Source organism: Theobroma cacao, chromosome 7 (genome assembly GCF_053813885.1).
Source record: "Theobroma cacao isolate CCN51 chromosome 7, ASM5381388v1, whole genome shotgun sequence".
Classification (NCBI taxonomy): Eukaryota; Viridiplantae; Streptophyta; class Magnoliopsida; order Malvales; family Malvaceae; genus Theobroma; species Theobroma cacao.
This window is the reverse complement of record NC_142645.1, coordinates 4,952,960-4,976,119: the sequence shown is the minus strand read 5'-3', so window position 1 is coordinate 4,976,119 and position 23,160 is coordinate 4,952,960. Positions and strand designations below refer to the sequence as shown.

The 23,160-nt window shown below is 35.4% G+C and overlaps 2 protein-coding genes and 1 pseudogene across 3 annotated transcripts; 1 reads left to right on the top strand and 2 right to left on the bottom strand.

The window, feature by feature from the left end:
• Positions 1–2,480: 2,480 nt before the first annotated feature.
• On the bottom strand, positions 2,481–6,342 carry LOC18593897 (G-type lectin S-receptor-like serine/threonine-protein kinase At4g27290). Its single transcript, XM_088807872.1, has 7 exons — positions 4,665–6,342; positions 4,444–4,560; positions 3,936–4,093; positions 3,637–3,847; positions 3,286–3,523; positions 3,065–3,215; positions 2,481–2,989 (listed from the first exon to the last, which is right to left on the bottom strand). Exons 1-7 carry the CDS (start codon positions 5,929–5,931, stop codon positions 2,684–2,686), a joined length of 2,448 nt encoding a protein of 815 aa, XP_088663998.1. The 5' UTR covers positions 5,932–6,342; the 3' UTR covers positions 2,481–2,683.
• A 1,509-nt stretch (positions 6,343–7,851) lies between these two features.
• Positions 7,852–12,717, bottom strand: LOC18593896 (putative disease resistance protein At1g61300; annotated as a pseudogene). The gene is made up of 5 exons (XR_016027345.1): positions 12,482–12,717; positions 9,239–12,207; positions 8,552–9,082; positions 8,349–8,463; positions 7,852–8,277 (listed from the first exon to the last, which is right to left on the bottom strand). The product of XR_016027345.1 is annotated as a putative disease resistance protein At1g61300 (transcript).
• Positions 12,718–13,949: 1,232 nt separating this feature from the next.
• LOC18593895 (Leucine-rich repeat (LRR) family protein) lies at positions 13,950–22,538 on the top strand. The gene is made up of 21 exons (XM_018125023.2): positions 13,950–14,388; positions 14,503–14,566; positions 14,726–14,862; positions 14,966–15,052; positions 15,712–15,787; positions 16,409–16,483; positions 16,613–16,682; positions 16,769–16,846; positions 16,928–16,988; positions 17,089–17,167; positions 17,840–17,930; positions 18,169–18,229; positions 18,313–18,380; positions 18,568–18,638; positions 19,420–19,557; positions 19,881–19,985; positions 20,578–20,702; positions 20,854–20,950; positions 21,534–21,608; positions 21,736–21,791; positions 22,068–22,538. Exons 1-21 carry the CDS (start codon positions 14,324–14,326, stop codon positions 22,141–22,143), a joined length of 1,755 nt encoding a protein of 584 aa, XP_017980512.2. The 5' UTR covers positions 13,950–14,323; the 3' UTR covers positions 22,144–22,538.
• Positions 22,539–23,160: the final 622 nt, after the last annotated feature.

Sequence of the window (23,160 nt, the reverse complement as noted above, 5' to 3'; positions counted from 1 at the left end):
TTCATCAATCGTGACAGAGACTACAACTATTCTATAGGTCTCAACTTCTTCTTGGAGATAGAAATATCTTTAACTAGATATTTAACTATGATGGCTGTCAAGTTAAGATTATTGATAAATAGGAACTGAAATAAGTTGCAGTTAAGTTTAAAAAACTATGAAACGGTATATTCTTGTCTGCCCTAGCTTAATGTAGAGCTCCCAACTGTTTCAGTAAACCCAAGATGCTAAAGTTCTTTGTTACACAAAAAAATCAGGGAACTTTACACTCAATTATATCATAAAGTAACCTCTAAAATTAATTTCATTGTACACTACTAGACCGTAAGACTATGACTTAAACCAAGACCACTCAACATGCAAGTAATTAAGTAAACATGCATATCTAGACTTAAAAAAAACGTACGTCATGGAGATTTTTTCTTCTCAATAACTATTATGAAGTCGACATGATTACCAAAAAGTCAAGTCTTCCTATACTTTTAGGCTGAATTTACAAGAAATTGCAATCACAAGTCCTAAGGGACCGATAGAATTGACTTCGTGTCAATTTCCCTTATTTTCATGTTAATTAGTTTGTTCTTAGTAGTATAAATCGGGTTTTTTAATATTTTATTGAAAATGTGATTGTTAATAATATGATTACTGAGAATGTTATTGATGAGAAGAATTTTGCAGCATTGATATAATATGGAAAAGTGATGACTGTAGGGAATATGATAGATGAGAAGAATTTTGCAGCATTTTGTATAATATAAAAAAATGATAATTGTAGGGAATATGATGAATGAAAAAAAACTTTGCAACGTTTTATATATCATAGACAAATGATGATTGCATGTAATATGATTGCTGGGAAGATTAGATGGTATTCTTTGGTTTGGAAGTATGAGAATGTAATGTAAATTTAAAAAATTACCCTTATATTTTCAAACTTACCTTTTTTTAAAAAAAATAAATTTTTAATTTTTCAACCTTATCCCTTAAAATAATAAATAATAGCATGACAAAACTAACCTAATATTTAAATACTAAATATTGATATATTAAAATATGTGAAATTACTAAATATTTATTTTTGGTAAATTAGTTAAGTTTTAAAGAATTAAATTAATTAATTTAAATTATTTTGGAAATAAAATAGTTAGTTAATTATCTTAATTAACTAATTAATTAGTTAATTCATTAATGTAATTAATTTAAAATAGTTAATCAATTAACATTAATCACATATTTATATAATTTATTATTATTTCTAATTAATAGATATGCTGTTTTTTAAAAAATCTGTATATGATTTTTCAATTATACATTTAATTATTTTTTATTTGATTCAACAAATAAAATCAATTCTTTTGCACATAGAACTCCATTTTCCTTTCTTTTTCTTCTTCAAAACAATACTATACATATATATATATATATATATATTATTTAATTATATATAATTTTGAAGTCATGCCAGCAAATCTAAAGAGAACTTTCAAAAACTAACAAAAATACATGGTGAATGACATAATTATTTATTATTAAGTCAACATTATTGTTATGACAAAACCAAGCGGAAAGTAGCGTCGGGCAAGCGGAACTGTCGGTTTTTTAATTACGCTGATGACTACTCCTACAATGACTTTAACAAAGAAAAAACCAATATTTGTTGTTCAAAAGAAGCCCTTTAGAACATGCCTTGATCCACAATAAGCCCATTAAAAAATTGCTAGTGCACTACAAGCCCATTAAGCATGTCGGCCCATTCCTCTAATTGCTAGTACCACTCCATAATTTTGCCAAATCCCCCTCCCCTGAGTGATGTGTTCATGACTTTGCCAAATCTATTATCACTCTTACGTTTGATATTGTTGCCAACGTGTTGGGCCCACCAAATCTTTGTCTGCAACAGGACAAAGTCAACCTCGTATCAGCTGTCAGTCACGTACAGTCAGCGTGCTCTTCCCTTTTCTTTTTGTTTTGCAACGCCCTGACAACCTCATCGATACGTCTTCCAACTCCTTTGAAGCCCCATAACCAAAGAGTTGGACTACGATGAAACAAAGATGAAGATGAAAACTCTACAGCCTTGGAATCCCTAGCCTCTGTTAAAGATCTAATTGCTAGTTAGCTTGACTAATCTTGTATGTGAAGTCCATTCGTTTGTGCCCCAAAAAGAGGTTACAGTCTCATGGTACTTAGCCGCTTCTGGATTTAAGCAAAAGGAACTGAGCAATCCCTGTAGTATGAATGATCTTTTCTTCTTGTTGATAACAAATGTTTGATTATTCACAAAATGATATAGAGACAATGATGTTAGTTTGTTGATTCATTTATCACACTAATTAACACTTATATTGAGGGGAAAGATGGGCTCATCATGCATTAATATTATCATTTTTCAAGTTGACAAGGTTAGGTGGCTCTTGATATTACATAAATGCAGTAGAAAACAAGATAAGTCAAAAACTTGTAAATGAAGAGATTGCATGGAATTTGTACATGTTAACTGTATGAAGCTTCAGTTTGGCCCTTCAATCTTATCTATCCATGAAATAAACAAAACACCACTATTTATACTTGATTGCATGTTTGATTTCTGAAACATTTCTCACTAGCATTGGCTCTAAAAGCACATGCCCCAAACATCAAGTGGGATTGGAGTCATTACTGATGGTTTGGAGCATATCACCCTCTATCGAGCGTCTAAAAGTGATAAACTTATTTCGTTTCTCGAAGATGATCCATGGTTGCCTGATGAAGACTCTGCTTCAAAGGGACTATTGTGAAACAAAAAACCAGGTTGTTTGGGCAGAGGCAATTCATTTTCACTTCCCAACATCAGAACCACGGATGACATGTTTGGCCTCTCCTCAGGATGCTGTTGCACACATAAGAGGCTAATGTGGATGCATCGTAACACCTGTGATAGACTGCCAGTCTCTGCTAAGAAATCATCAGCAAGATTCAAAGGCTTGCCTTCTTTCCATAATCTCCATGCCTGCAGCAAAATGAAATTCTTTTATCATTCATCAGTTCAAGATATGTAATAAAAGATAATGACAATGAGGCTTACATGTTCAATAAGGTTGCCGCTTTGATTTTGATGATAGAATCCTCTATTCTTTCTTCCACTTATTATCTCCAACAACAATATGCCAAAGCTAAACACATCTGATTTTACCGAAAACAGCCCATCGATAGCATATTCTGGTGCCATATAACCACTGCAGAACATTGTCAGATAAGAGTTTCATGGGGATTTATAGATCAAATTTGCAGAAAAAGTAGACTTACTAAGTTCCAACCACTCTGTTAGTATTGGCTTCAGTCTGGTCTCCTCCAAAAGTTCTTGCCATGCCAAAATCTGAAATTTTTGGGTTCATCTCACTATCAAGCAAAACATTACTAGCTTTTAGATCTCTATGAATAATCCTCAATCTGGAATCTTGATGAAGGTAGAGTAGTCCCCTAGCAATCCCACAGATAATTTGGAAACGCTTGGGCCAATCTAATACTTTGCATCTTCTTTGATCTGTCAAGTACTTCATTCATGTTAATTCTATATCTAGTTGATCTTTTGAAGCAGCAAAAGAAAACTATTTCACAAGCCGAGAGCAGACTATATAAAATTGAAAGGTTGCTGACCAAAAATAAATGAGTCAAGACTTCTGTTAGGCATGTATTCATAAACCAGCATTTTCTCCTCTCCATGAATGCAGCACCCAAGAAGCCTTACAAGATTCCGATGCTGAAGTTTGGCAATCAACTTTACTTCAGTTTTAAACTCGTTCAGTCCTTGTCCGGAACTCTTCGAAAGTCTTTTCACAGCAATTTCTTGTCCATTTGCAAGTGTCCCCTGGACAATAAGAACATTTTGATGAGCTTTCAATAAAGATGAATTCTCTGTACTTGACATCACTTTAGTATTATGCTGTTAATTTTACCTTATAAACAGGTCCAAAACCTCCTTCACCTAGCTTGTTATTAAAAGAAAAACTATCCGTAGCTCTGGCTATCGTACCTAGCTCGAATACAGCAAGGTCCATATCTTCAGTCCGGCCTTGGTTCTTTTGATCATTTTCCTTCCTTTCGTCAACTTCATCTGAAACAGTAGTCAAAATAGGCTAGCATTCAACATAGAAATATGCTTTCTTATGCATATTGATAGATTAAGATCGAAGAAAAAAAGCTGTATGCTTCTTCTGAACACCAAAACCAAAAATATCCAACCAATCGTTCACAGACACTCTTTTCGTCAGATCATAAAACAAAATTGAAACCATCTATTATCAAATTTGATAAGGAATATAAGTGAAATGGCAAATTTCAGTATTACTGTTTTCTTGAAAACCGGGTAGGGATTTGATAGCACTGCTGTGAGCAAAAATGATTTTGGTATTTGTATCAAATGCCAACTTTCCCCTGCTTTATGAGGACCATAGTCGATGTTACCTTCTAATTTTCTCCTTCTTCTCCGGATGTAATAAATGGCTACAAGAATCCCCAAGAACAAAGCAATTGGTGTTGCAATTATGACGGCCAGCTTCGCCTTACGCGTGTTTTTCAGTTCTGCATGATCAATATTGATGAAGGAGCACAAATATAATTAAACAAAAGCCAAAAGAAGTTATCACAAGCTGTAAAAAGAATATGTTCCGATTTTAAACTGATACCTGCTTCTGAAGCAGAGACTCTGATGTAAAGATCCTGGCCAAATGATTGAAATTGTTTAATATCAATTAGATCATCAAACCACATGGCGCAGCCGCTACCTCCTCCTCTAATATCTGCATTAGTGTATGCCATACAAGAACAGTTCTGCAAGCACCTAGCCCTACATTCCTTAAGATTCATGGTTTTGTTCACCCAAGAAAGAGAGGTATCTGGGGTTTTCACCCTCCCAATTCTAAGAAATCCATCTCCGCTTTGGCAGTTTAATGGCTTATTGTGTACACACCCATCAGACCAGTCTGAGGAGTTCCATTTTTCCAGCGATTTAGGCCTGAATGCTTTCAAACATTGGCAAGCTGGAAGCTTAGAGTTATCGCAGTTCCCATTTGCACCACATAGTCCACGTCTGTCACAATAGTCACTTGGCATGATTGAAAACAACTTCCAAGTCTGAGTTTCTGGGTTCCATGTGTACCGCTGTCTTACACTTTCAGTTTGGTTCAAAACAAACCTTGACATCACTGATTTGTTTTTGAGGTAATATATGTAGTACACCTCCTCCTCATTCCAGACAAAGTCGTAATCAAAGACTGGATTTGATCTCAAATTTGGTGTACCACTAAATCCATCGCCGTTCCATAGGCCACTGCGATAGTACTTTTCTGAGCCTTTCCGTATCACCATCTCTGGATTGCCTTGGAGTTCTACCCCATAAGTAAGGTCCCCAGGAGATGGATCATCTGAGTTCTTCCATGCTGCTAGTCTTCGATTTAAACCAGTTCTCAGGTCCCAACCAATCTTCATTCCTGGTAACATTGTATCAGTTGGATGATCAAAGCTTTGCCACAAGTAGTTCTCTGAATTACCATCGTTTCCATCTCTGACAACAAGATTGCCCGAATCCAGGAGCTGCAGAATCGGATTCTGAGCTGCTTTTGTGGAATTAATTGACCAAACAGTTGTTTGGTTCTGACCTAGAAGCACGACTCTGCCAGTGCTTTCTATCTTCAGCAAGCCAGTGGTGTCATTTATCGGGGTTATCCTGTTTGCAACCCATACAACATTTTGCATAGGGATGTTATTGTACCAAATTCCCAAGTAACGATTCTCCGAACTCCCTGGATTGAAGAAACCCAAGGCAAAGCTTCCATCATTGGAGACCAAGGTCATGCCATCAGTGAGTGACTCAGATGGAGAAATCTTGTCGAGTGCGTTGGAAGCTGTAAAGAAGATGCTGAGGAAACAAGCACTGAAAGAGAAGATGTCCATGTCCACCGATGTCTAGTCTGAAAGCTATTTGCTTGGAAGATGAGTATAAATGCCATTTGTTTGAACATTCTAAACAGCATTGACCTTCAGGTTTGAAGGCAAGACTTTGGTTTGTATGGCCGCCGTAGGCACTCATTGACCTTGGAATTCTTCATCAATCATGACAGATACTACAACAATTCTATATACCTCAACTTTTTCTTCGAAATGGAGATATCTTCAACAAACATTGAAGTTTCCTGTGGGCTGCTTCACCTTTGGCCTATTCTTATATTAGTTGCAGAATCAATTGTTTTAAGGATTATGGTGGGGTTAACTGCCAGATCTGATGTTGTGGGTTTTATTGAATGTATTTAGAAGGCTAGCAATTTTGCTTTTTGTTTTGTTTTGGGTCATCAGGTATCTCACTCTTGATGTCAAGCCTATCTTCAATCCTGAGGACTTTCTTGTTTCTCTGCAAATCCTACTGGGACTTTACTTGTTGTTTTTTCCCTTTGTGAGAAACTATGAGCAATAATTGTTACCCAAAAATCAGGGAACTTTACACTTAGGTTTTATCATAAAGAAAACTCTAAGTAATTTCCTTATACACTACTAGACAGTAGGACTATATATGGCTTCAATCTTCAAAAAAAAAGGACTATATATGGCTTCAACCAAGACCTTTTCAAAGTGCAATTGGTTAAGTAAACATGCACTTCTAGACTTTGAAAAACGTCATGGACATTTTTTTCTTCTCAATAACTGTTATTAATTGAACATGATTGCCAAAAAGTCAAAGTCTTTCCCAGATTTTCTAAGCCGAGATTGCAAGAAATTGCAATCACATGTCCTAAGGGCCCAATAGATGTCGTGTGCTATTAAAGTTCCCCAATCAGTTTGTTATGAATAGCATAAAGCGATAGATTTCATGCTTTTGGCTTTGACTATGTCATCCATGATGGCATTGCAATGACTCTAACAGGAAAAGTTAGAAACTAAGCAATCCAGACAAAAGAAAAGGGAAGAAATAGGAGAAAAGAAAATGGACCAAGCAATGGCCATCCTGCATATAAAACAACACCTACCCTGTCACCTACCTGTCATTAGCAAGGGGAAGATGGCAAATTAATACTTATAATAATAATAATAATACTACTATCTGCTCTGTAGGTTTCTGTGCTTTTGGCTTGATTCTGTCACTTCATGGCTTTGCTCTAAACAAAACCCGTCACACGCCCTACAGCTTAAAGCTCAATTTAAACTTACCTAAAAACATATGAACTTCGCTTGCTAAACCTTTGCAAGGGCTACTTTTAAAGCAAAGATTCCATACATGCAACTCTTTATTAGTCACCTCGATTCATGAGGATAAGAACAAGCGAAAGCCTTCTTGGTTGCCAAATTTCGTAAGCACATTACCTCCAATTTCATATGGCTTCTTCCAAAACAAAGAAGCTCTTTCATTATGATCCATTGTTAGTAAAGGAGATTAAGGAAAATTTCTGTTAATCAATTTGTTGCTCTTCTTTTACCCCATAGTTTGCACTGTTGTTAATGTATCAGCAGGAAGCTTTGCCACAAAAATGATCTGCACTGTTGGATATTGAGCTTCTTTCTATTAGTTTGATGACCTAACCATGCTATTCTTTACTGCATTGGAACCTTGACATGGCATAATTGCATGTATAAAACTATTCTCACTCATAATAAAGGTTTAAATTTTGCTTGAGTAACTTGGTTGGACCATATTTGGCTTTTTACTTATAACAAATTTAATATCATTTGTAAAAACTACATCAAAGAAAAGGATAAAACTCTCACTTTCTTAGCAAGTCAAAACAACAAAAAATTAACTCGTAATAGTAATTTGGTGATAAATGATTTTTTTTTTACAATTTGTAGTGATTAGTAATAGTGCCTGTAAAGTTAGATGGTGCATTGATGAAAACTATTTATACTTGAATAAATTTTAACTCATGAAACATTTCCCACTAGTAAGCATTTGCAATAAAATTACAAGCCCCGAACTTCAACTGGAATCGAGTCATTATTCCAGTATAAAAGATCCTGTATCCAGCTTCTAACAATGGTATACTTGTTTCAGTTCTTGAAGATGATGCATGATTACCGGATGAAGTATCCGCTTCAAGCAGACTCTAGTGAAACAAATAACCAGGTTGGTGAAGCTGAGGCAACTCATTTTCACTTGCCAATGTCTGAAGTCTGAAACACATATGACACGCTTGGCCTATCAGAATGCTGTTGTACACCTAAATGGCTGATGTCAATGCATTTTGTCACCTTAGATATATTGCCTCTTCTAAGTATTCTTCTTTTGATAATCTCTGTGCCTGCAGCAGAAACCTTTTGATACTTAATTAGTTTGAGATAATTAACAAAAAAAAGGAATTCAAATAATATCAATTGACACTTACATATTCAGTAAGGTTGCGGCTGTGATTTGGATGTAATTATCTCCAGAAACTATACACCAAAGCTTAAACAGATCTGATTTTACTGAAAACAGCCCATCTATAGCATATCCGGCACCTGTAGAACATTGTTAGAAGGGTATACCTTTTTATATGAATTTATAAATAAAATTTTAAGGCATAGAAGTACACTACCAAGTTCCAACCTTTCTATTTGTGTTACTTCAGCCTGGTCTGCCTCTGAAAATTTGTTGTCATGCCAATATCTGAATTTTTCAAGTTCAACTCACTATCAAGCAGAAATTTCCTTGCTTTTAAATCCACTCTCCTTGTAGCCAAGAAGCCTGCTATAGTCTGGAATGGTTGAATATAATGTCTAAAATCTAGACTAAAAAGTGGAAATTATTATAGAGCCTCAAGAACTCTCAACTGCTCATTTGTAAAAATAAAAAGGCCAAAAGTAGTCACACACCTGCATCACAAGCAGATATCTGTTTAACAAAGATCAATCCCACCTGATTTTAGCTATTTAACATGGATCAGATTGCTAAACCAAATGCACAGCCGCTTCCTCCTCTTATATCTGTCTGTTTGTGGGCCATAGAAGAATAGTTTGGTAAGCATTTGGCCCTGCATTCCTTGAGACTCAAACTTTGTCTAACCAAGAATTTGTTGTGTCTGGCAGTTTCAGTCCACCAGATTTGCTGAATCCATCTCCATTCTTGGTTATTCCAACTCTTGAAAATATATAAAAAGAAAAACAAGGGAAATTATTATTCGATCCCCATTATTACTAGTCTTAAAAAGTACAAACTACAACAAAAATATAAAGTACTTGAAAAGAAGCTGAGAAATGAAATCCTTGTAGTTTTAAGAAAAAGCAGAAGACTTACTATCCTTGTTGTCCTCAGGTCTTAATCTTCATCCTCTTTTGATGGAAATTCGAAGGAAGGTCGTAGTAAACCAAAGGTAGAAAGAACATCCTTAGCATTGGGATCATCCCATTCTACTGACTCCTACCAATCCATTGAATCTAAAATGATTTGCTTGAGAGAGGAGGAAGACATAAATGGATCCTCTTTAGCTGCTGACATCCGCCTACCTCAAGCGATTGCAAAGAATCTGCCTGAATCATGACACCAGTACTACAAACGCTTTTCAACTATGGCTACTAGACCAACGTCAATTTCCTTGAACTGGGAAGAGTAACTGTTGTTATGTCAACACCCCTTGTTTCTCCTTGATGATTTTCTTCGTCTTCTTTTGATGCCATTATAAACTCTATTTCTTTGCAGGATATAACAACAATTTCTTCCAAGTTTACAAGATCCTGTAGCTGTTCAAGTGAAAGGACCTTCTTCATGCTTGAGCAACCAATTAGACGAAGTATTTTAAGGGAAGAGAAGATGGTGGCTGGTGTTGGAGCTTGAGATGTAGAATCAACTGCTACTCCAATTCTGACAAGTTCCTGCAAGTTACACAAACCTTCAAGGTCTACCTCCTCAATGTTCTGATGCGAGTTGTAATAAGATAATGACAAGTCAAGCATGCACTCCATCCCTTCACACTCCCGGATTTCACATTTCTTTAAGTCATTTGCTTCATGGAACAAAGAAATATTGCTTAAGCTTTTGAGATCATGGCACTTTTCAATATACAGATCACCAAGGTCATTTGGGAGCACTATAGGATCTTCATGCCTTATCTCCCCATTAATAAATTTTACACTCCGATAATGCTAAGGTCTCTCAAATTGCTCTGACCAAAGAGTGTATGTTGGGTTGTTAGCTTTAGATGATCCCACAACAAACACATAGTTTCTAGGCCCCTGACCCTGCATAGACTTTCCATATTTCTCAAAGTCTAGCAACTCAAGAAATGACCCTGAAAAAGTCTCTAGCTTCCTCAATTTGGCTACTTCCTCTGCATTTATTTACAGTGTAGTTGCCAAGTCTTGGAGATGAGAAAGCATTGGTAGTATGCCCATTGGCAGCTCCTTTAGATCCTTTGAAAGTAAGTAAAGATATATGAGGTTCACTAACATTTCTATACCGTGAGGGAGCTCATTGATAGCAGTATTATAAAGATCCAACTTTCTCAGCACTCTAAGCTTTGCTAATGAAGGCACATCCCTTAACTTGTCACAATTTCTAAGTATCAATGCAGCAAGATTTTCCAAGTTGGAAATGGAACTAGGGAGACTGCGAATACTTGTATAAGAAAGATCTAGAACCTCTAGACCGTGCATGTGCTCGAACAAAGATTCTGGAGTACTTTCCAAAAAGTCATTTTGCTGCAATAACAAGGTTGACAGATTGCGGCATTTAGGTGACATGTGAGGAGGAATTTCTAATATTGAATTATCCATCAAGGAAACCTTCTCAAGATTGCTGGTCCATTCATGCTCACCTGGTAGTTCATTTAATTGCATACCAGCTTTTACCATAAATTGATGATCACCAGATTTAATCGATAATGCCATGTCTCTCAAAACATCACACATCTGAACCACAATCCTATTGTAAGCCATAGCCATCTCTAACAAGCAATTGTTTACAAGCTTATTTAAAACACAATGGGCCCTGTCTTTCATTGCTTGTCTACTTCCACATTCATCAATAAGTCTCTCATCAATCAAATTTTCTATTAGCTCATTCTTTTCGATTGCATAATCCTTGGGATACAATGAGCAATACAGAAAATAATCTTGTATTTTTGGATCCTTTAAGCGGTCATAACTGAGCATCAAGCACTGAAATATTTTGGTGTCTAATCCTTTCACACTTTTCACAAGTTCATTTAGCTTCATTTAGCTCATTAAGCACATTCCTCCACTCATGATCATCATCTACCCCCTTCATGCTTCCGGCTATTGTCATGATGGCAAGTGGTAAACCACCACAATGCTCAAAAATAAGGTTCACAATTGCCATTAAAGTTGGAACTTGTAGAACAGTATGCGCTACATGATTCAAAAATAAGTTCAATGATTCCTACCTTGAAAGTGGTTGCACTTTGAGCACGGTGCATCCCATGGATCTACAAACCTCAGTTGATCTACTAGTCAATACCTATTTGCTCCCTCCATGTAATGTTGGTTCAGGAATTCCAACATTGAATAGAGAGAACTGTTCCCAGACATCATCTAATATCAGCACATATCTTTTTGTTTTCAAGATTTCAATCAGTGCAGTTGCTCGTTCTAACACATCTTCAGGAAGAAATTGATTCATTGCACATGCAATAGCTCCTTGTAGATTGACAATATTCAATTCTTTCGACACAGTGATCCAAATAACTTTATTGAATCGAGTCCCTTGCAACAATTGATTGTTGATATGCTTCATGATTGTAGTTTTCCCTATGCCCCCCATTCCACATACTCCAATCATTCCAACCTCATCACCCATCAAGTGTCTCCATATTTGGTCTTTGACCTCAGTTTCACCTTCTAAATTGGTTGTCGGCAATGTCACCTCCAGCCCTGGTGATAAATTTCCTTCACTTCTTTGATCATTTGGCAAACAAGCTTGCCTAGGCGGGCACGTGAGATGTATGAAACAACAGACAACTTTCGTTCAATCTTTTGCATTTTGGTATTCATCCTTTGTACATCTTCAAGCCATTTCTCCACTTCTTTCTTCACCACTTTCCTACAACGAATCTCAGCTTCATTTGCTGATTGAATATCTTGCTTCCAAATATTTAGATCATCCAATCTTCTTCTGAGATCATTCACATTTTCTTCAAGATTTTTATGATTGTCCAAGTATGTGCAGGTGGGAGCCCCTATGCACTTCATCAGTTCAAGGATTGCCCCAACAAGCTCCATATAAACCATGCTTTGCTCTAATCCAAAAGCCTTTAAATCAAAACGTTAAATTTGTTTCAATCATTAATTATCTGACTGTCATTCCATGAAGTTAAGCAAATTCCTGGCAAGAAGTGCTAACTTATAGCTTTCAGGAAAAGAAATTTAAGAAGCAGAAGTAACAATCATGTGAAACATATAAAGATAAGAGAATATAAACAAAACAATAACTCCAAAGATCAATTCATGCCACAATTCAAGATCCTAATGGAGAAAGCGACCAAAGATGAAAGAAAGAAACAAAGAAGAGGAGGAAACAGTTTACCTAGTCTCTTGATATTGCACCAGTCCTTCAATAATTGTTGATTGAAATCTGGAAAATAAGCAGAGAAGGAACAAAGCCAAGAAGACAGCCACTAGCAGAATATCTTATCCCAAAAAGTCTTTAATGTTTGGTTGGAGCAGGATGGAAATTAAATAATGGCCAAGTCAATGCAACAAATCCTGGCTAAGGTTTCCAAGTAACTTCCCTCGAAACCTCAGGCATTATTTTTACTACCTCACAATTGCTAAGTCAATCTATGGTTTGATTTTAGGATTAATATATGCTACACAACACAATCAATGGTTCTGAATATCAAGAGTTGTTTTTTTTTTTATTAATTTCATATTTTTAATCTATTCTAACTATGTAAAATTGGTTAACCATTGGCTTTCTGAATTATACTATTCTGTATGACAAATTTCCCTCTCTAGATGTTCTGCAATAGACTTACTATATTAATCTAAATTTATAATTTAAAAAGAAAATTATTCCAACCTGAAAACTGATAATTAAGTACCCCAGTCTTGAACTCTTTTCTTGTTGCTGATGCAAACAGATTTGACTATGCACATAATGAAATAAGTTATGATCTACTGAATTCAATCCATTTAATAAGGGGACATGAAATGAAGTTCCTCTGTTGTTTGATGGAGGTTCAGAATCTTTCTTCAATCAGCAGTTTTCCACTGACTTAACCAGATTGTTAGTTCCTTGATTGATTTTCCAGTTAATGAGCCTTATCAGATTACCAAACTTGAGAAATGGTATTTCAACTTCTAAGGTTCTAAATGTGACAGAATTCACAAAATATATAGAAATAAAAGGTACAAGATGGTGATGAAAATCATTTGGTAAAGATATTGACCCTCCAAGAGGAGGAGGAGAAGGAGGAGACGGTAGTTCATTTTCAAATAGGAGAAGAGATAAGGGGATCATTTTTAAATTCCAACATTCTCCCCTTACAGGTATATCACCATAAAGTTATTGAATATTATCTTCCAAGGGTGCAATATTGGATTCTGACTTACATCGCTAATCTCACCATTTCCTTTGATAAGATAAGCGATACTTTAATAATATTGCAAGTTAAACTACTTCATTGTTGGCCAATACAATGAAGCAAAGATAGAAAACTGGAACTTAAAACAAATTGCAGAGGACATTATATCAAGCCTTGAAAATTCAGGGTGGGGGGAATAGACAGTTTTATTCATTATGCACCAAAAGGCTAGCTCTGCTTACACAACATAAAGTGAATAAGGGGATATTGAGTTAATCATTGTTTTTTCTTTGGTAAAAGGCTTTATATTTTATATTCTACATAAATTATAGTAAAGAATCAATGACTATGGAGGTTCTTTTTAATATAAATCTGTTCTTTAGAGCAGTTCAGATGATAAGGTCACTGAAAATGGAGATATAATGATAAATTTCATTATTCCGAATGAGGTGTCAACCTCTCTGACCCTGCTTTATATCAGTGATAACATGGTTAAACATGTTGTGAAGTTCTTTTCAATTACTCATACTACATGTTTAGCCTTATTCAGATAAGATTGAAGATGCATTTAGATAGCTAAATCCAAGTTCTTATGTTCAGGGTATGTTAGTAATTTTATGGGTCTTGTTAGCGTCGTTTGCTTCCATGGTTTGCTTCTGTGCAGTTAAAGGTTAAAAGTTCACGGGGGATGGGCACAGATGACAGAACATAAGTAGAAGTGTGCCCCTTACTCTCTGTTATTGCAACGTAAGACAAAAGTAAAGACCAAACAAGCAAACTGATGTAAAACCCAAACAACAAAAGCCAGATCACTACTCCATTCTTGTCTTAACAACAACAAAATGGATCGGCTACTGAAAGCTGCAAGGACTTCCGGTTCTCTCAACTTATCCAATCGATCTCTCAGGTAATGTTCGTTTCTACCCCCATATCATTTCCTCTCATTTCGAATCCGTCCCTGATTCTCTCATTACTTAGTTCTTCAATCCAATTATCAATTTATTATTTGTTATGTTAAAAGAGAGGTTCCAGTAGAGCTCTACAGAAGCTTGGATGCTGTTGGGGAGGGTGAAAAGTGGTGGGAGGTAATTTAATTTAAGATTTATTTCTGTTGCTTTTATTTTGGTAAATTATGGAAATTTCTCCTAGTTTTAACCTTAATTACCTTTTTGTTAAATTGAGTGTTGAAATTGCATTTGAATGAGATATAAAATGTTGTCGATGTTGCTTTGTTGTATGTAAAGGCTGTGGAGCTACAAAAGCTAATCTTAGCACATAACAATATTGAGTCATTGAAAGAAGACCTGAGGAATTTACCATTATTGACTGTGTTGAATGTCAGTCACAATAAGCTTACTGACCTTCCTGCTGCCATAGGACAGTGAGTTGTTTTGAACTTTGAAATCTGTTACTTGGTTCTGTGGAATTATCAAGTTATGCAGGCAAGTTTTCGCATGTGATTTTTTTTCCTTCTACTCTTGTAGGCTTTCCATGCTTAAGTTGTTGGATGTGTCATTTAACTCAATAGTGGCAATACCGGAGGAGATTGGATCAGCAACTTCTTTGGTCAAGTAAGCTCCTGTTTATCTCTCTCAAGTCTTTCAAATAATAATAGTTGGCTGGATTTCTTTTTTGTTGCCATTTTGGCGTTTTTGCATTTGTATGCTTGTGTTGGTGCATTTATGTATTTTAATGGTCCTATACTTATTTTTAACACATATGGGTTGACACAGAAAAAGAAAGTGATTAGTCTTTCTTATCTGGTATGATCATTTCATCAGCAGTTTCCTAACACTTAAGATGTATTAGATATCCATTTTATTTTGTTTTAGCAAGAATCTGTTCATTCCATGCACTTTAGTGCATAAAACAAACGCCTGCTGCTGAGCTTTTTGGTCCATCTTCATAGCCTAGTGTTACTTCTTTCACAACCCGAACTGGCTGGTGGTTTGAGTTATAACAGCATCAAAAGGATTTTTTGGATTACCTTCTTCTTAATTATATAGGGGCCAAAAATTTGACAATTTGAATAAGACATTGTATTAATTTTAGAGTTTATTATCCTATTAATCTCTGTCTCTAGCAACAGTTTACTTTCAAGTTTATGGTGATTTTCTGAATACTTCATTTTGTGGAACCATTTATACTTTGATTGCGTTTTTAGTGAAGAAAAGAGTTTGAAATTTTCATGTTTTGTGTCTATTGAATCATTCTTTTGTGACAATTCCAGGTTTGATTGTTCAAGCAATCATGTTAAGGAACTTCCATGCTCACTTGGAAAATGTTCAGATTTATCAGACCTAAAGGTAGGTGTGCATGTAATATTCTGTTGACACAACTTTTCTATTTACCGATCATCATAGTTATCATTATTTATCTTTTGTTGCCCTTTAAGAATCTGCTTTCCAGATGAGTTTTCCCACTTTTTGCTTCACCTTTAAAAGCACCTTGTTTTTGAATACATTTCCCAGCCCCACTGATAATGTGTAAATTCCGTTAGGAAGTCGCAAATATTTTTGGACTTAAGGTTCTCTACTTCTTTTTGGAAATAACCCTCCTTGTTAACTCTATCATTGTTGGTTAGTTTCAATCTCAAACATGTGCTCGTTTGACTTTCACATCCATTTTCTTAACCTCTGTTATGGATGGATGCTAAGGTGATCTTCAAAGAAGATTTGATGTTCTTTTACAACCTCTTTTTCCAATCACCTTCAGGTTGTAGAGTGTAAATTTGGGTCCTTTTCTTATTTGGTCATCATTCATCAATTAGTTTTTAGAGATCAGCTAAGCTTGTCATTAAGAATGCCAATAAATGATGTGCTAAATCTTCTTGTCATGAAATTACAAGTTTCAGACGTTCATCTTGCTTTATTTATCATCATATCTGGTCCATAACTGGCTGCTTGCTTTGTTTTTTCGCACACCAGGCATCAAATAATCTAATTACCAGCTTGCCTGAAGATCTTAAGAACTGTTCAAAACTGACAAAGCTAGATGTTGAGGTAGTAAAGTGAATTATTTTTCTACATTGTGATTTCTGTGGAGCATCTTGTTGGGGGTTTCTGTTGTAATTAATAATCATTAATGATGTATTTTGGGGCTATTTATGCTATATTTTCTAATTGTGTCAGGGGAACAAGCTGACAGCTTTATCTGAGAACTTTTTCGCATCATGGACACTGCTTACAGAACTCAATGCATGTAATATTTGCTGTTCCATATTTTGCCAGCTATATCAATAATATTTAAATCTCACATTATATAAACAAATTTTGAAATCTGTGCAGCAAAGAACTTGCTGAGCGGTATGCCAGAGAACATTGGATGTCTTTCGCGTCTCATCCGTCTTGACCTTCATCAGAACAGTGAGTGAAATACAGAGTTGTGTTAGAAAATATCCTTACTTTTTACTATATAATAAGTCATACTGATACTGAATGATGCAGGAATTTTGTCAATCCCACCGTCAATAATGGGTTGCTCTTCCCTAGTGGAATTCTATATGGGGTCATATTCTTGTTCACATTTTATGAGACATATTTTGTAGTTATCTGAAAGTTTTTGCCCTTTTGATGTTCATCTGTTATTTGTTACCTCAAATTTTCAGGAATAATGCATTGTCGATATTACCAGAGGAGTTAGGTTCTCTTTCTCGTTTAGGGACATTGGATGTTCACTCAAACCAGGTAGCTATTTCAATCTCTTTTGCTTTAATGTAAATTTGCTGTTACTGTTTTGGGAAGAAACCGCATTTTCATACATTGTTTGTTGTGATGGCCTCCAAGAATATTTTTTTTGGTACTTTTTTTGCTCAGCTTTAATTTGAAGAAAACATGTTTTCTCTCACCTTTTTTTGGTACATTTTGTGCTCACCATTTTATTTGTCTCTGCCCAAGTTAAATATATACTGACATTTTAACAGTACATGGATGCAATGACTGCTGTCCATTTGGAACATCTTACATCTGCTTTCCAGTTGGCTAACTATCAAGCCAGCATTTGATTCATGCTTCATCCTCATTTCTTAGCTGTGTTGAATGCTTTTTTAGGTTGTCTATGTTGGAAGTAATTATTTGAAGACAACAAGTTTCCTTGAGCCTTGAGTTTTTTGGGTATTGTGACACATTGGTCAATGTGTATGAAGAAAATAGACATACTTTGTTTTGGTCACTGTTATTTATTTGTTTATATGTTCTGAAAAAATACAATGTAATACATATATGCAATCATTTTTTTATTTATACAGTTGATTCACCTTATTGTTGTGTGTGCTTTTGTGTTTATCTTCTTTTGGTCCCAGAAATGGTCTGAATCTTACTAAATTGTAACTGCATACTGATTATGTCAAATGCATGCAGTTGAAGGAATATCCAGTAGGTGCATGCAAGTTATGCCTATCAGTTCTGGATCTTTCAAATAATTCATTGACTGGATTGCCTGCTGAGCTTGGTAAGTTTAGCAATTTTGGATCATTAATTAATTTAATTCTGGCATATCTTTATTAGGAATGCATAGCACTTGATGCTCTGATAATGCAGCAAAAGCATATATTTTCACTGACCATATCATTTTCCTTTTTACTTGCCCTCATTTACATTTAGGTGGCAAAAAACAATGTAAATATGTTTGATTCTTTGATATTCATGATGAAAATATTTTAGGCAATCTAATTTGATGTTTTGTTTAGGCAATATGACTACTCTGCGGAAACTTTTGCTCACTGGCAACCCTTTGCGAACTCTAAGAAGGTTTGACGCATTGAGGGAGTTATTTGTTGTATAAGCTCAATTTAGTCATGGCTTTACCAACTGCTGTTTATTTTCTCCTGCAGTTCGCTGGTTAATGGACCTACACCTGCTTTATTGAGATATCTTCGGAGTAGACTTTCTGAGGGTGAAGGTACATTGGTTTACAATGCACATGCAACATAATATCCTTTTAGTCTGTAGTCTTTCTGGCATCTCTCTTACTTTATCCTCCTTACTGCTAGTGGTGTTTGAAATTTTGATTAAATTTCAAATAGCCATGATATCTGGTTCTGTATTATATCTTGTTTCAAATAATAATAGTGAAGCTTTTGTTGTAGATTCAGAAGCAACAACTCCTGCCAAAGAGGAAGTAGTTACTATGGCAGCTCGATTGTCTCTCACTTCGAAGGTATCTCCTTTATTACATCAACTTATAAATTTGTTTTAAGATTAGAGTCTGATCTTCTATCAGAGTAAAGTGTGTATTTTGTTTGTGATCTTATTACTGTGGATGCAGAATGTAATAGGTAGGTTCAACTTATTACTACCTATCTAGCTCTCTGTCTGAGGACATTGGTGGATACTTTTCCTTTCATTGGAACATGGTTTGCATCATAGGGTACATAGATCCAGAAAAATAGGGCATCTTACTGGATGCATGACCTTAAGGAAGAAATGAACTCATCGGGTTTGTTCAGATGTTAAGGGTTGAGAAATTGAGAATCTGCCATTAAAAGTTGGGTCTGTGGTTCTGAATTTGATTCATGTTGTAGTGTTGCATGCTTTGTACAAAATTGCATATCATTCAGCTTCTTGATGATTATTTTTCCTTGCAGAAAGCATAGAACTTGCTCACTTTGTCTTTGGGTTCTTGATTTGGAAACGATGCATTTGGATTTTTTAAATTTTAGTTTAATGGTGTGTGCTAAAATTAAAAAGATTTTTATAGTGCTGAATAAATCCAGAGATTCATTGAATCTTCACTAAATTGTGACTTTGAAATACTGCTTAAATGGAAGATTGATTTTCAAATGCTATAGCTAATGTTATCTCAATTTCTTATAAGCCCTAAATCTTTGTTAGTTTCGTATGTTGTCTCCATCATTTTCAACAATTAATATCCAAATTCACTCTCTAAGTTCTTTGTATCCAATTTAACAACTTAAGTTTCTTGTACATGTACTTTTCAGGAACTTTCTCTGGAGGGCATGGGATTAAGTGTTGTCCCATCTGAAGTATGGGAATCAGGTGAAATTATAAAAGTTAACCTTTCCAGAAATTCCATCCAAGAGCTGCCAATTGAACTTTCCTCATGTTTAGCCCTTCAGGTATTTGCTCTCTAGTTATCATTTCTTCTAGAAGTATGGACTTTGATTGTGATTAAGTAAAATGATTTTTGTATCCATATTTCTGAATTGGGATAAAAGACATATATATTGTTGCTTGAAGCTTCCATATGATGTTTGCTTGTGAGATCAATTCCATAGGCAAGTAGTTTTAGAATTCATCCCTGATGCATGATGGATGATCTTCTTCTTGAGTTTTAATCAATAAGCTTAATTGGGAAGCAAACTTGTCTGGCTTTCTTAGATTGTTATCTTGTTTAATTGATGATCTGCAACTCTATGGTAACACATATTTGAATGTGCAGACTTTGATTTTATCGAGGAACAATATTAAAGAATGGCCGTTCGCAATTTTGAAGTCACTTTCCAATCTTTCTTGTTTGAAGCTGGACGATAATCCACTACGACAGGTAAGCAGGTTTGAATAAAAATTCTTTCTTGTACAATATACATGAGATCATGTGGAAGACATATGAAATGAAGAGTGTGTTTTCTAAAATTTTTCTTGTCCCTCAAAAATTTTTTTTTCATCTGCCTTCTAAACGTTAGCTGTTGAGGGAGGAATGCATGCTTGTGCACTCACTAAATAGTCTAATTCATGTTTGCCTCCTAGAAATGTGGAAAATAAAAAAAAAATATGCCCAGTTGGTTAAGGTACCAAAAACTGTGTTCTGTCAATAATGGCTCATCAATCTAAAGGTAGTTGATGCATCAGATGATTGGATTGATAGCCACCAGAATTTCTGTCCAAGAACATGGAAACAATCAATTACTGCAAGATTGGTCAAGTTATAAGACATTTAAACCACTGCAATGGTTTGCATATTTCAATTTCTTTGATGCTTTTCTTTGCTGCAAGGCTAGATTTGCTTTACGTAATACTTTCAGGGCAATATGAGGACACACTAACTTAATGTCAATAATTGTTTCTGTATCTCAACACATGCATGTTCCTATTTCCATCTGTATGACCTGAACAATCTCTCATTTACTTGATTATAGATTCCATCTGATGGATTTCAAGCAATCTCTATGCTCCATATACTAGATCTAAGTGGTAATGCAGCTTCATTACCAGAGAATCCAGCATTTTCTAGCTTACCACACTTGAAGGAGCTTTATTTGAGGTCAGTGCAGCGAAAACAGTGAGATGCATGTTCAGATGCAAAAGTACAAAGGCATTGGTTTGTTTATCATGGCAATTTCTGCAAATTGATCTATGTTTTTGCTTTTTATGCAACATTTGCTATTTGTCTTAGTTCTATGTTGACTTGACAGACGAATGCAGCTACTAGTAGTCCCGTCAGAGATAATGAGCTTATGCCAACTACAAATCCTAGACTTGGGCCAAAATTCCCTTCAATCAATCCCGGAAGTAAGATATTCTTTTAGGCTAAGCCACTTATTATGAGTTCTTCATACAAATAAGTTTTGTATGATTGTTAGCATCTGTTGCATGACTTTATCATTTGGCATAAACTGTCTTCACTAATGGTTCTTGTGGTAACATCCACTACATAACTGCTATAACTACTTGGTTTCTCTATTGATCGCATGTGAATGTTCTTACAGTTATGTGAAGTTGAATTTGTTTTCCAGTCATTTATTGAGTGATGAAATTGATTTGGTGTTCCTTCATCCTTAGAGTGCAGCGGTTTGTATAAATTCCATCTGGAAAGAATTATAGCTTTCAACCTAGGGCTTTCACATGCTAAAGAAGATGATTATGCTTCTCATAGTCATATCACTTTGTAGTTATGGCTTATAAATATCAATCAGTGTGTCAAAACTGGATTGACCTAAACATGTTACAGTTTGTTACAAGACATATACCAGTTTTCATTGTGTTGTTGTAGCTAATAGTTGGCCTGCAGTGAATTGTTTTCTGTCTGTTGTTCTATCTTTTGACACATCAACTGTAATTTAGTCTTTATCCCTTTTTGTTGATTCATTTACAGGGACTTAACAGCCTTACATCTCTCACTGAACTGGACTTCTCTGACAATAACATTTCAGCACTTCCTCCAGAGCTGGTCAGAATTAGAAAACCCCTGTACCATCTTTCTGATTTTGTTGGTTGTGTGTGTGTTTCTTTTACTGTTGTCTTTGTTCAGATTATATATCATTACACTGTTCTTAGATAACGGTTTTTTTCGCCAGGGTTTGCTTGAACCAAGCCTCCAGGTTTTGAGACTTGATGGAAATCCTTTGAGAAGGTATGTTGCATTTTGAAAATTACCGCTGTATTTTCTTTAAATTTATATTTTGTGGTTCATTGTATAAACTTTGTGGTTTTGTTATTGATAGAAAGAAATAATGCAGAAAAAAAAGTACTTCTTCTAAGCTGTAGATAGTGTCAAAACTTAAAATACTTGAACAGATAAGCATTGAAGTTTCCCGAACTATTTTTAGTTTCATGTTTTCTGTTTATGTTCTAACAGAGCCTAACTCATGAACCGTTATCTGGTTTTCTGTTTACCTTCATTTTGCAGCATCAGGAGGGCAATTTTGGACAAGGGAACCAAAGCTGTGCTGAAATATTTGAAGGACAAAATTCCAGAGCAATAGTGTGCAAACATCTCTTACTGATTAGGACAGCATGTAACTCTGCCATTTATGTTTGTCTGAAAGCTTGATCTCACTGCAGTGATGCTTTTGACTTTCTTAATTTGAGGGTGTGGAGAAGGTAACATAATGAGGAGGTACTGCCATTGATATAACACTATCATCTTTTAAAGGATTGGGGGCATCAAAATGCTCTCCAGAAATTTGTTTCATATGAACAGGGCAAAACGAAAAGTTGGAAAAGAAAACAACATGATTGTATTTTTTCCCCATACACTCCTTTTGCTTGGAGGGTTGGGTGGTTTGCTGGGGTTTAGCTGATGCTCATGGTCCAGTTTTCAGCTCTTTGTAACACTTCAATATATGAGTAGTGTTTTTATTTGTATGTTTTTCAATAACCCTGTCCTTCCTGGGTTTTGTATTTTTGCTTGTTTTCCTCCTTTTGCTTCCATTTCTGCTGCTGCTTCTCTCTTAGAAACAGATGACTTCTTGGGAAGGCTTACTGCTGCCACAGGGGGATTTTTCCTTAACATGGTAGAGAATAGGTTCCGTTGAACAACAAATACGAGCTTGACCTACCTTGCACTTTTATATGTTAAAACAGCATTGACAGGGGATTTCTTTATGCTGAAAGACAGTAGTAGTTTTTCTTCATAACACTTCTCTGGAGTTTCCACAGCTGATGAATTTGTTACTGAGTTAGATCACACAAATTAGTTGCTGCAAAGCTGAGGTTTGTTGAGAAGAGCAATAGTGATGGTGGTTCAGGTGAGATACTATGTTATTCGATGCATGGCTTGGTACCACTTCTTGACATTTTTACTGCAACTTTTCAGTCGCAATCACAGTGTTAAACTAGTCCTAAATAGTTATAAGCTGATCATCTCATAGAACTCCTCTCTGTCCTCTTTCTTTCCCTTTCGATATAAACTACAGAAGCAGAGGTAGAATGTTGAAGTGAACCATCTTATGGACAAATTCCACAACCATCCATTAAGATTCAATTTCTTTTTATGAAAA

Excerpts from the sequence above, each read along its gene's own strand:
- LOC18593897 (XM_088807872.1), bottom strand. The coding sequence starts at position 5,931 with ATGGACATCTTCTCTTTCAGTGCTTGTTTCCTCAGCATCTTCTTTACA. Across the intron at positions 4,094-4,443 it reads AAGAAGGAGAAAATTAGAAG|ATGAAGTTGACGAAAGGAAG; the intron begins GTAACATCGACT and ends CTACTGTTTCAG. Across the intron at positions 3,524-3,636 it reads TCTTGACTCATTTATTTTTG|ATCAAAGAAGATGCAAAGTA; the intron begins GTCAGCAACCTT and ends AGTACTTGACAG.
- LOC18593895 (XM_018125023.2), top strand. The coding sequence starts at position 14,324 with ATGGATCGGCTACTGAAAGCTGCAAGGACTTCCGGTTCTCTCAACTTA. Across the intron at positions 14,389-14,502 it reads TTATCCAATCGATCTCTCAG|AGAGGTTCCAGTAGAGCTCT; the intron begins GTAATGTTCGTT and ends TTATGTTAAAAG. Across the intron at positions 16,484-16,612 it reads TGACAAAGCTAGATGTTGAG|GGGAACAAGCTGACAGCTTT; the intron begins GTAGTAAAGTGA and ends TAATTGTGTCAG.